The 12,912-nt window shown below is 35.9% G+C and overlaps 1 protein-coding gene across 2 annotated transcripts in view; it reads left to right on the forward strand.

The window, feature by feature from the left end:
- Nucleotides 1-12,912, forward strand: part of OSBPL11 (oxysterol binding protein like 11) — a 91,812-nt gene that overhangs the window by 60,451 nt on the left and 18,449 nt on the right. For both annotated transcript variants that reach the window (XM_061166969.1, XM_061166968.1), the window contains exons 9-10: nucleotides 1,554-2,052; nucleotides 4,832-5,018. In XM_061166969.1, coding sequence (XP_061022952.1) covers nucleotides 1,554-2,052; nucleotides 4,832-5,018 — 686 coding nt within the window. The remainder of the gene's footprint in view (nucleotides 1-1,553; nucleotides 2,053-4,831; nucleotides 5,019-12,912) is intronic.

Genomic DNA, 12,912 nt, shown 5'->3' on the forward strand with positions numbered 1-12,912 from the left:
CTACATTCCACAGGGTTGCAAAGAGTTGGACACAATTGAACACAGTACAGAGTTAAAAACATAGACTGTTTTAATTTTATTTTCACATTTCCCTCTTTCATTTGTATTACTTCCTAAGACAAGATTCTTGGAAGAATCATTACTAAGCTAAATGGATATGAAATCTTCAGGCTCTTCAAAAAATGTTGCCAGATTGTTTTGTCACAGAGTTGAGCCAGTTTCAGTGCTTCTCCAATTCTGCTTAAAATAAAATGTTTAATCTTCCTTCTATTTACCTGGCTTTAAGTATCAAAAGCTCTTTTCTTAGAATTAGTCTTCTTGTGCTTAAAATTAAATGTAAATTACCATTCTCTTCCCTTATGTCTTTCCCCTTGTGATACTTTTATCCAATCTAGGAATTTGAAGTGGTTGGTTTTTTTTAGTTGACCCTTTTGAAGTCCTGAATTGATTGTTTGACCTTAACAGTTTGGAAAGGTTATTTCCTTTTAAGCATGCTTATATTTTTTAATTAACTTATTTTTAATTGAAGGATAATTGATTCATAACATTGCCCTTGTTCCTGCCATACTTTAACATGAGTCAGTCGTAGGTACACATAATGTTCCCTCCCTCTTGAACCTCCCTCCCACCTCCCTCCCCACCCCACCCCTCGTTACAGAGTCCTGGTTTGAGCTCCCTGGGTCACACAGCAGATTCCCCTTGACTGACTGTTTTGCATATGGTAGTGTATATGTTTCCATGCTACTTTCTCCATTGGTCCCACCCTCTTCTTCCATTCTGTGTCCATGAGTCTCTTCTTTATGTCTGCATATCCACTGCTGCCCCGTGACTAGGTTCACCAGTACCATCTTTCTAGATTCCATGTATATGCATTAATATACCATGTTTTTCTCTTTCTGACTTACTTCACTCTGTATAATAAGCTCCGGGTTCATCTGCCTCATTAGAACTGACTCAGATGCACCCCTTTTTATGGCTGAGTAATATTCCATTGTATATATGTACCACAACTTCTTTATCCATTCATCTGTTGATAGACATCTAGGTTGCATCCATGTCCTAGCTCTTGTAAATAGTGTTGCAGTGCACATTGGGGTACATGTGTCTTTTTCAATTTGGGTTTCCTCAAAGTATAGCAGGCTTATTTTTTACTGAGACAAATTACTTTTCTTTTGTGACTCTGCTTTTAATACCCATCTAGAATGAAATATTTTCGGGGCAATAAGAATCATTCTCTACAGATGTATCAGGTCTTTGAGAAGACCTCTAATTAGGAATATAAAGAACAAAATAAAGAAACAGACTTGAAAGAAGCAGAAATCTCTTAGGAGAATAGAGGACCAGACCAGGAAGGTCCTCACCTTTATCTTCTAACCCTTCTCTTAAATTTTAATTTTTCCTGTCATGTTCTAAATTCTTCTGAATTTTCTTTTTCAAAAAACATTCTTGTTTCATGTGTATAATATCATCTCAATTCTCTGAAAGTATTTATTACTGTTTTTTTTGTACTGCCCTCTTTGGTTGATTTGTTGTTGTTATTGTTGTTGTTTTAGGTGGTGCTTCCTACATTTATCCTAGAGAAGCGTTCCTTGTTGGAAATGTATGCAGACTTTATGTCTCATCCAGACCTATTTATAGCCATCACTAATGGAACTACAGCTGAGGACAGGATGATTCGTTTTGTTGAGTACTACCTTACCTCATTTCACGAAGGCCGCAAGGGAGCCATTGCTAAGAAACCATACAATCCTATCATTGGAGAAACGTTTCACTGTTCCTGGAGGATGCCCAAAAGCGAGGTAGCATCCAGTGTCATTAACAGCTCTTCTACCCAGGCCATCACAAATCATGCACCTCCATCAGAGGAGGCTTTGAACCAGATGGGTTCAGACTGTTACATGGTCAGATTTGTTGCCGAGCAGGTTTCCCATCATCCTCCAGTCTCAGGATTTTATGCAGAATGTGCAGAGAGGAAGATGTGTGTAAATGCACATGTCTGGACTAAGAGCAAATTCTTAGGCATGTCGATAGGCGTGACAATGGTTGGGGAAGGTAAGTAGAAAAAATTATTATCCAATTTTTCATATCAAACCATAACCTTAAATTGGGGGAAGCTAGATAAATATCAACTGTAAATTTGAACTGTATGTGTACTACTTTTTCCCCTAATTCCTAGTATGTTTCAGAATGTTGGTAGAGGGGAGAGGGTGAATCTATCAAACAAAAATTTTTTTGCAATTTTTTTCCTGATTTTAAATGTAAATTATTTTTATTATAGAAAATTTAGTAAACTTAGAAAAGTGTCAAGGAGAAAATGTATGTCTAATCCCTCCATTCAGAGATAGATAAATTTAGCTAGTATTTTGTATTTTTTCTGTGTATGTATGTTCATACTTTCAGTTTTGTAAAATTAGGATTCTCTCTATGTAGTTGTGTCCTTTTTTGCAGTGAATATTTTCTCAAGTTTTTGATAATGCTTTAAAACATAAAACATGTTTTTCTTATAAATAGCACTCAAGAAATATTTTCTAGGCAAATCTGTGTCTGTGTCTTTTATATATCATAGGAAATATTCATAAAATATTTTAAAATATACTGCCAACCTTTAAATCAACTCCAGCACAAATTATTATAACAATTAAATACAGTGTTTTTTGGCTAAGAATACAAAAAACAGATTAACAACAACAGACAAGTCTCCACAGAAATCTTTTCAGAGTTAATGAAAATATAGTGGCAGGAAAAAACTCTGCCATTTTAATGTCAGAGGAACACTTGTGTGCATAAGAAAATTTGTTGTAAATATAAGCTGACACTGTAAGCATGGTGTAGTTAAGCCTGGGACCCTAATATTTTGAGATTGTGTTGTTTTAGCCCTGAAGAAAATATTTTATTCCCCTTACAGGCATTCCTCATCTTTAACACCTATTGTGCTATGAGTCAGTTTCCAAGTAATATTTCAAACTAATTAAATTTTTTATAACATAGTAAGATATTGTATTAGTTTAAAAAAAAAAAAAGAGTTGGCTCACTCCAGTTATAAGGTATATCACATTAACCTTAGGCTCTTCACAAAGCAGTTTACTTGTTTTAGAGATGAAAAACCTGAAGTCTGCTAGTGATGGAATCATAGAAACTAAGGCATAGTCAGATTTAGACCCTCATTCTTTGACACACTCTCCCCAAGGGCAGTTACTCTTACCAGTTCATGAGACAGAAAGTATCTGGTAGCTTCTCCCACTCTAAGAAAGGAAATACCTCAAGAAATGAGGAAAGCATTAATATCTTAACCACATGTTAAATGAGAAGGTGGTATGATATTTTTTTTATTATTATTTAAGTGCTGGTTATATATTCATAGATTTGCCTTTTTAAAATTAAATTACCTTTGGCACCCTCAACAGAAGGTAAATTATATCAGAGAATGGAACTTCTGACAGTTTATTTTGCTCCTGTTAGTAGCTCTGATTTTCTTTAAAGCAGGAGGAAAATGTGTTTAATTATTAGATAAATGAGATTTTAGAATTCTTTGAATTTCAGTTATCCTAGCTAGTCTTATTTTCCTGTTCACTAATTACATATTTCTTGGACCTTAAATTCCATAATGAATGTTAACTCATGCTAACTATATTCCTAGAAATAAAAGATCCTGAATCCAGTTTGTAAGGCCAAATGTTTTTAGAAAAGAACATGATATCCTTTCCAGCTTAGAATTAATCCAGTTATTGTCAAATACTTGAATAACCAAGTATGTTATATGTATGTCTCTGATAGCTCCCATTATATATAAATATATACAAAACCATGTTTCTTTTCCTATGGCTCAATTTATTATTGCCCTGTGCAAAAACTACTAAGAACAATACAAAAAGTAGTTGCTGTTGCTTTATGTAGACTGCTTTATAACTCAGTCTATTTGTGTGTCCTAAGATTTTGACTGTATAAAAATATAATTTTTGCCCTTTTTTGTGAACATTAAGAACACAGTACATGATGAGCATTTATTAAGAGAGAGATACCCTCAGAGTTCAAATTAGCAGTACATATCCAGTTTGGTGTTTATTTTGATTGTGAACTAGGTAATGAGCTTAGGTTAGTAATGTAATTAGCTCAAGTCTCCTCAGTGTCTCTTAATCATCTGTGATAGATTGATTATTCATTAATGTAATTCCCTTTTTTTCCCTGTAGCTCTCTTTCTTATATGTTTTTTTAAAGTCATCTTTTAATATACTATCATTTAATATAGAACAAGCCCCATTAGAATATTGTTTGAAAACTGCCATTTCTAACTCTTGTAGCTTTGCCTTAAATATTTCAGAATTTGGCAAGCAAAATTATTATGATGACATTAGTTTATATCATAAAATAACTTTTTTCTATCTTAATATGCATAGAATAGAATGAAGAACTCCCCCCATGTCGTTTGAGATTAAGGTCTATGTTATGTTAGATATTTAGTTATTCTAAAAGCTACTTTAAAAGTTATTAATACTAGCTAAAGATCAGGTCTTATGATGATACAGTCTAGCATGGACTTAAATTCTGACTTGAAGTTTTATTTTATTTTTAGGAGCATTAGAGGGAATTTTGTTCCTTGAACCCCAAAGGGATACTAAAGTCATAGTGAAAGTAACCTTGATTAACTGTTACCATGAATTGTTGTCAAATGTAATTGTAAATGAAGCCAATTTCATGCAAAGCGAAAAGAAAATTAAGCAAAATTATGATGTTCTTTTACCAGGCAGAAAAAAATCCTAATACGGATTTTACATAGCTATCTTTTTTTGTTGCTTTTTAAACGTATTATCCACCTTCATGTTTTCACATTCAGGTATCCTTAGTCTGCTGGAGCATGGAGAAGAGTATACGTTTTCTCTGCCTTGTGCATATGCCCGGTCAATTTTAACTGTTCCTTGGGTAGAACTGGGTGGCAAAGTCAATGTCAACTGTGCAAAAACTGGGTACTCTGCCAGCATCACTTTTCATACTAAGCCATTTTATGGTGGCAAACTGCACCGGTAAGAATATTTTAGTGATATCTGGCTCTTCGGCTGTCAGTTTAATCTTGTATTATAACTCATTCATTTTCTGCTTTGTTTTTTGTGAAATGGGGTTGGATTTCTATTCATGTTTTTTTTTTTTTTAATATATTTCATCTTTGAAGGAATTCTGAAAATTATGATCTGATTTTAAAAATAGTAACAGATCTATCTATTCTAATAAACTAGAACTCCTAACAAATGGTATGTTACTTCTGGTCCAATTTCTGTTTTTAAAGGGATTCAGACTTGGACTGAGACTTCAGTAGAGGTAATATTGCTACAAATTAGGAAGAAAATATATCTACTAATCTATAAAGAATAATTCAAGAAGCACAATGATGGAAGTCAATATCTTCAAGCACCAATACTGAATAATGGCTTTGTTCTGATTCCATTTAGGAATGGGCCAGTTATTATACTCCTTTAATGGCTTGTTGGTCTCTTTAGCACTCGTCCAGATCATCCAACTTCATGAAGACAAGTTTTCTAACAGGATCCTCAAAAGAATACTCTTTGTTTTAGCTTTTGATGTCTATTCTGATTATTCTGAAGTACAGATAGTTTTCTTTTTCTACAGTTTGTATTGAACAATAATATATAAAAGTATGTAAGATGATTTTGGGCCATTTCAAATAGAACATTAGTGAATGCATGAATTTATGTTTGATAGATACCTAGGAGTGGAATTGTTGGGTTGTAAGGAATGAAAATTTGACTGTATTATTGCAAAAAATTTTCTTACATGGATATACCAGAATGCACTAGCTTCAGTCATGTGTAAATTTTCAGTGTGTATTAGCTGTTTTACTTCTTCACCAGACAGCTAGGACTGAACAGTCTTAGAAGTGGAAAGATTTATTGATTCCCAGGCATTGAATGGGCCTTAAAAAATACAAATTTCAAAATACTGAAGCACAGAATTAAAAAGAAAAAAAAAAATCACTCAAACAGAACCACTGGAGATTATCAGAATAGTTGTCCTTTATCCTCAGAGAAGGTATTATTGTGGTTCACATTTTGTGGATGATTTCCTGCCTTTCCTGTATGTTTACTGGTGAGCTTTCCCGTTCATAACTTCCCTGGTGGCTCAGCTAGTAAAGAATCCACCTGCAATGTGGGAGACCTGGGTTCGATCCCTGGGTCGGGAAGATCCCCTGGAGAAGGGGACGGCTACCCACTCCAGTATTCTGGCCTGGAGAACCCCGTGGTCTGTATAGTCCATGGGGTCGCAAAGAGTTGGACATGACTGAGTGACTTTCACTTTCACTTTCCCATTCATAATTTTTTTTGTTTGTTTCTAGTTGTAGCCTTTTCTTTTCTGCCTAGAGAAGTTCCTTCAGCAATTATTGTAAAGCTGATTTGGTGGTGCTGAATACGCTTAGCCTTTGCTTTTCTGTAAAGCTCTGAACAAGAGCCTTGCTAGGGAGAGTTTTCTTGGCTGTAGGTTTTTCCTTCTCATCACTTTAATGTATTGTGCCTGCAGAGGTACAATATATCCTGGCTTGCAGAGTTTCTACTGGAAAAAATTTGCTGATAAACGTATTGAGATTCCCTTGAATGTTATTTGTTGCTTTTCTCTTGTTGCTTTTCATATTTTCTCTTTGTCTTTAATTTTTGTCAGTTTGATTAATATGTATCTCAGTGTGTTCCTCCTTGGGTTTATCCTGTATGGGACTCTCTCTGCTTCCTGGACTTGGGTGGCTATTTCCTTTCCCATATTAGGGAAGTATTCAACTGTAATCTCTTCAAGTATTTTCTCAGGCCTTTTCTCTCTCTTCTCCTTCTGTGTTGTGCTGTGTTTAGTCCCTGTCGTGTCCGACTCTTTGTGACCCCACCAGGCTCCTCTGTCCCCAGGGATTCTCCAGGCAAGAATACTGGAGTGGATTGCCATGCCCTCCTCCAGGGAATCTTCCCAACCCAGGGATCGAACCCAGGTCTCCTGTATTGCAGGCAGATTCTTTACTGTCTGAACCACCAGGGAAGCCCTGTTCTCTTCTGGGACCCTTCTCCTTCTGGGACCTCTATTATGTGAATGTTGGTGCATGTAATGTTGTCCAGAGGTCTCTTAAACTGCCTTCATTTCTTTTCATTATTTTATCTTTATTCTGTTCTGCAGCAGTGATTCCCACTACTCTGTCTTCCAGCTCACTTATCTGTGCTTCTGCCTCATTTGTTCTGCTATTGAGTCCTTCTAGTGTATTTTTCATTTCAGTTACTGTGTTGTTCAACTCTGTTAGTCCTTTATATCTTCCAGCTCTTTGTTAAACATTTCTTCTGTCTTCTTAGTCTGTGCCTCTCTTCTTTTTCTGAGGTCTTGGGTCATCTTTACTGTCCTTACTCTGAATTCTTTTTTCAGTAGATTGCCTGTCTCCACTTCACTTAGGTATTCTTCTGGGGTTTTTTTGTTTGTGTTTCTTTGGATATATGGAGACTTTCTGATATGATAGTGATTCTGACAAGGGTGAGGTAATATCTTATTGTTTTTTGATTTGCATTTCTCTAATGGTTAGCAGTATTGAGCATCTTTTCATGTTCATATTAGCCATCTATATGCCATCTTTGGAAAACTGTCTATTTAGGTGTTTTGCCCATTTTTTGGTTGGGTTGTTTGGCTTTTTTTGATACTGAGTTGTATGAGGTGTTTGTGTATTTTGGATGTTAACCCCCCCTCCTTTTTTATTGGAGGCTAATTGCTATAAAGTGTTGTGGTGTCAACCCCTTATTGATCAAATCACTTTCAGATATTTTCTCACATTCCATAGTTTTTCTTTTCATTTTGTTGATGGTTTCATTTGTTGTGCAAAAGCTTTTAAATTTAATTAGTTCCCATTCATTTATTTTTGCTTTTGTTTCTTGTACTAATCCAAGAAAATATTGCTACAAGTTATGTTAAAAAGTGTTTCTCCTATGTTCTTCTCTAGAAGTTTTATGGCTTTAGGTCTTTAAGTCATTTTGAGTTTATTTTTGTATATAATGTGAGAGAAATATAGTAAGTGTGAGTTTCTTTCTTCTTACAGATACAGTTTTGTCCACCCTGTCAGATTATAGCTTTTCCCAATGATGTTTTGATCTGCTACAGGTTAACTTCTATATGAGCCCTCGGACTTGATATTTTTGGAGCTTTGTACAATTGATACTCCCTTTTTCCTCTAGGATAACCTTTCAGAAGTTTAAAAACAGCTGTTGTGCACTCTTTTCATGTTTAATAAATTGAGAGTTACACCTACACATTGACTGTATGCATAGAATTCCTCCAGGGAGAGATATTTAATATTATAAGGTTTTTAATAGATAGTTATTGAAAACTTTCTTTTATTCATATTATTCGAACTGTTGTTCTTCAGTGAATTCTCACGTTTTACAAGTGTTGCTCAATGAATAAAGAATTTCCCACATTCATTTAATTGAACTTGTATCTGCTCTATGAATTCTCTGGTACTCAAGAGTCTCCTGTTCAAGACTTCTTCCCATTCATTATGTATGCAGGATTACTCCCCAATATGGGTTGTCTTCTGTACATTGAGGCCAGAGCTCCAGCTAAAGGGTCTCCTGCATTGATTTCAAAAATAGCATTTCCTCCTAAGAGTTCTTTGATGTCAGTTAAGGTAGAGCTTTGGCTAAACTCTACATTTACTGGCCATTTACTACAATTACTACATTTGTAGGGTCCTTCTCCAGTGTAAATTATCTTGTATTACCTGAGTCAAGTAGTGATGAAAGACTTTCCCACACAGATCGCATTCATACAGGGTTTTGTTATGGACTCTTTTGTGTGGTTTAAGGAGTGAATGATTATAGAGAGTTGCTTCATAGCATTTGTATTCATATAATTTTCCTCTTTTTCGTTTTCTCTTGTGCCATTTAACATATGAATGACTAATAAAGGTTTTTCTCCAGGGTGAGTTCTCCCATGTCTACAATGAGTAGATAATGACTGTGGACTTCTTTTGAAATCATTATTATTTATCATAAGGCTTCTCTGCTCTGTGAACTCGAACACTCAGCAATACCCACTCTTCCTGATGAAGCCCATAATCATGTCCTTTGACTTCCTGTATCTGCATTTTTAAAAATTCAGCTGTTGTCTGTCTCACTCAGTATTCCCTGCTAGGAGCAGGCAGTAAACACGCAAAGCAGAGATGTGCTGACAAACCTGACGCCCACCAATGGCTGAATCTCCAAGGGCAGCTCCAGAGAGCAAATCTACGGGATTGAGATTCAGGTTGGCAAGTGGGAGGAAAGGTGGCCAATTTTATAGTTCCTTTTTTCTCTGTATGTAGTTTTCATAGCCCTTCTACACAAAAAATAGTTTCATTTATTTAACTACTTTGTAGCCACAATTTTGTTGATACAGAATCTATTTTAAAAGTTAGAGGGACTTTAAAAGATAGGGCACATTCAAGCTTCCTTTTATGATTTAAAATTCCTATCATATTATCTTTAGTGATTTTTTTTTTTTTTAGTGATATTTTTGTTGACAAATTCAATATTTATTCTGAAGGCAGTGGGAGCCAATGAAACTTTCAAACATTTAATGATACATTTTGTTTATTTTACTTATTTTTATCTTTTCTTTTGTAATCATTTCAAACCCACAAAAGACTTATAAAAATTCTCATGTCCCCTTTGCCTACATTTCCAGTTGGTAACATTTTGTTACAACAGCCTTATCAAAATCTCTCTATATTTATACACACATACTTTATTGTCATTGTTGTTTTATTATTATTATTATTCCTGAAACATTTGAGAGTGAAAAACATCATGACACTTTACCCCATGTATTTTAGCCAGAGTTTCCCAAGAACCGGAAAATGCTCTTACATAATCACTCTGCCATGATATTCTCCAGGCAAGAATACTGGACTGGGTAGCCATTCCCTTCTCCAGGGGATCTTCACAACCCAGGGATTGAACCTGGGTGTCCTGCATCGCAGGCAGATTCTTTACTGTCTAACCACCAGGGAAACCAACATAACTATGAATGTTGTCAAATTCAGGAAATGTAAACTGATACAATACCATTATCTAATGTATAATCTGTATTAAATTTTTTTTAATTGGCCTGATAATTAGCGATGTATTCTCTCCTGACCCAGGATCATGCATTACATTTTCTTGTTATGTCCCTTTAGTCTCACTTAATTGGCAATATTTTTTAGCCTTTCTTTGTCACTTATGACATTGACATTTTTGAACAATACAGGCCAGTTTTATTAAAATGCCTTTCTTTAATTTGGGTTTGTTTTTTATTTTAGGTTCAGGTTATACATTTTTTGTTAAGAATCCAATATGAGCAATGTTGTATCTGGAAGTGATATGCTTCCCATCAATAAAGATCAATTTGGTGGCAGATAAAGATTAGATTAGGGGTGTGTGAGGGGACATTAGAAGTTGGGAGACCAGTTAGGCATTCAGAATGGACAGACTTTAGGGAGTAACTGACTGGTACAGGGGAAGCCAGTATATCTAAGATAACTTTGGATGATGACCTAGTTATCTATCGCTTGTAATAAACCTCTCTAAAATTTAGTGCTTAAACAGCTATTTATTATTATCTTTACAGTTCTGTGGGTTGGCTGTGCTCAGTTAGGTGATTCTCACATGGCATCTTTCATGTGGTTGTAGTTGGGTCTTGATTGTGACCTACAGGCTTGAACCAGCTGAGTATCGAAAGCAGCTCAGTCACATGGGAAGCAGGAGAGCTGGCTGTTGACCAGGGCCTCAGCTGGGGCTGTAATTCAGGGGGACTGCATGTGGCCTTTCCACATTACTAGAGCTTCTCTTATCTTGACATCTGGATTCCTAAGAGGGACGGAGTATCCAAAACCAAGAATTTCAAAAGCCTTACTGGCTTTTGATACCTGGTGTTCATACTTTGACTTTTTAAAGATTTCTAATAATTTTAGGTAAATATCCTTGGTTTGCTAATGATCAGTCATTTATTTGCCATCTTATTTCTTTTTATTTTTTACTTAAGTTGGCTTCTCTTCTCCTTTCATACCTTTTAATGGTTCCACAAGGCCATAAGCATTGGGTCTTTTTGTTACCTAGAAGTATACTTTTGGTTGACTCTAGAGTTTCCTCATTTTTTTCCACTGTGATTTCCCTTAAAACCAATGATTTCACTTAATTTCTCATTTAAAAGATTAATATTAAAAACAGGTTTCTCTATTTTGATATCTTTTCTTCTTTGATTTTACAGAATATTTTAACTTAGGCTCTCTTTTGTATTAGCCATGCTTCCCTCCTCAGACATAGCCTAGTTTTTTACTGCTCTCTGCAATCAAGCAGACACATTATCTGCTGTCTGCATTTGGTATAAATATATTGTCTTCCACTTGCCTTTCCTTACTCCCTCATTTTCCACAGCTATCTCTGATGAAGCCAAGCAGGCCTAGTTAACTGTTCCTCATGCCCTTTTCCATATCCTGATCCTATTTTCCATTTTTAAATATATGTAGTGGTATAATGTCATTAAGATTGTGTCAGCTAACTGCTCAGTGGCACACTGAAGATACAGAAAAGATAAAAAACTCTTGCCTTCAAGAAGCTTTTGTTTTTCAGTTGCTAAGTTGTATCTGACTCTTTGTGGCCCCATGAACTGTAGCACACCAGGCTTTCCTGTCCTTCTCTGTCTCCCAGGGTTTCCTCAAACTTGTGTCCATTGAGTTGGTGATGCCATCTAACTATCTCATCCTCTGTTGACCCTTCTCCTCTTGCCCTCAGTCTTTCCCAGCACCAAGGTCTTTTCCAACAAGTTGGCTTTTCACATCAGGTGGCCAAAGTATTGGAACAGCTTCAGCATCAGTCCTTCCAGTGAATACTCAGGGTTGGTTTCTGTTTGCTGTCCAAGGGATTCTAAAGAGTCTTCTCCAGCCTCACAGTTTGAAAGCATCATTTCTTCAGTACTCAGTCTTCTTTATGGTCCAACTCTCACGTCCATACATGACTACAGAAAAACCATAGCTTTGACTACACTTCCACAGTCCATATATGGACCTTTGTCGTCAAAGTGAGGTCTCTGCTTTTTAATACACTGTCTAGGTTATCATAGCTTTTCTTCCAAGGAGTGAGCATCTTTTAATTTCATGGCTGCAGTCACAGTCCACAGTGATTTTGGAGCCCAAGAAAATAAAATCTGTCACTGTTTCCACTTTTCCCCATCTGTTTGCCATGAAGTTTTGGGAACATATGCCATGATCTTAGCTATTTAAATGTTGAGTTTTAAGCCAATTTTTTCATTTCATTCTTTCACCCTCATCAAGAGGCTCTTTAGTTCCTCTTTGCTTTCTACCATTAGAGTGGTATCACCTGCATATCTAAGGTTGTTGATATTTCTCCCAGCCATCTTGATTCCAGCTTGTGAGTCATCCAGCCTGGGATTTCACATGATGTACTCTGCATATAAGTTACATAAGCAAGGTGACAGTATACGACCTTGACATTCTCCTTTCTCAATTTGGAACCAGTCTATTGTTCCATGTCCAGTTCTAACTGTTGCTTCTTGTCCTGCATACAAGTTTCTCAGGAGACAGGTAAGGTGGTCTGGTATTTGAATCTCTTTCAGAATTTTCCACAGTTTGTTGTGATCCATGCTGTCAGAGGCTTTAGTGTAGTCAAATGAAGCAGATGGTTTTTTTTTTAATTCCCTTGCTTTTTCTATGATCTAAAGGATGTTGGCAATTTAATCTCTGGTCCTGCTGCCTTTTCTAAATCCAACTTGTACATCTGCAAGTTCTCTGTTTACATATTGTTGAAGCCTACCTTGAGGAATTTTGAGCATTATCTTGCTGGCATGTGAAATGAGCGCAGTTGTATTGTAGTTTGAACATTCTTTGGCATTGCCCTTCTTTGGGATTGGAATGAA

Source organism: Dama dama, chromosome 19, assembly GCF_033118175.1.
Source record: "Dama dama isolate Ldn47 chromosome 19, ASM3311817v1, whole genome shotgun sequence".
Lineage (NCBI taxonomy): Eukaryota > Metazoa > Chordata > Mammalia > Artiodactyla > Cervidae > Dama > Dama dama.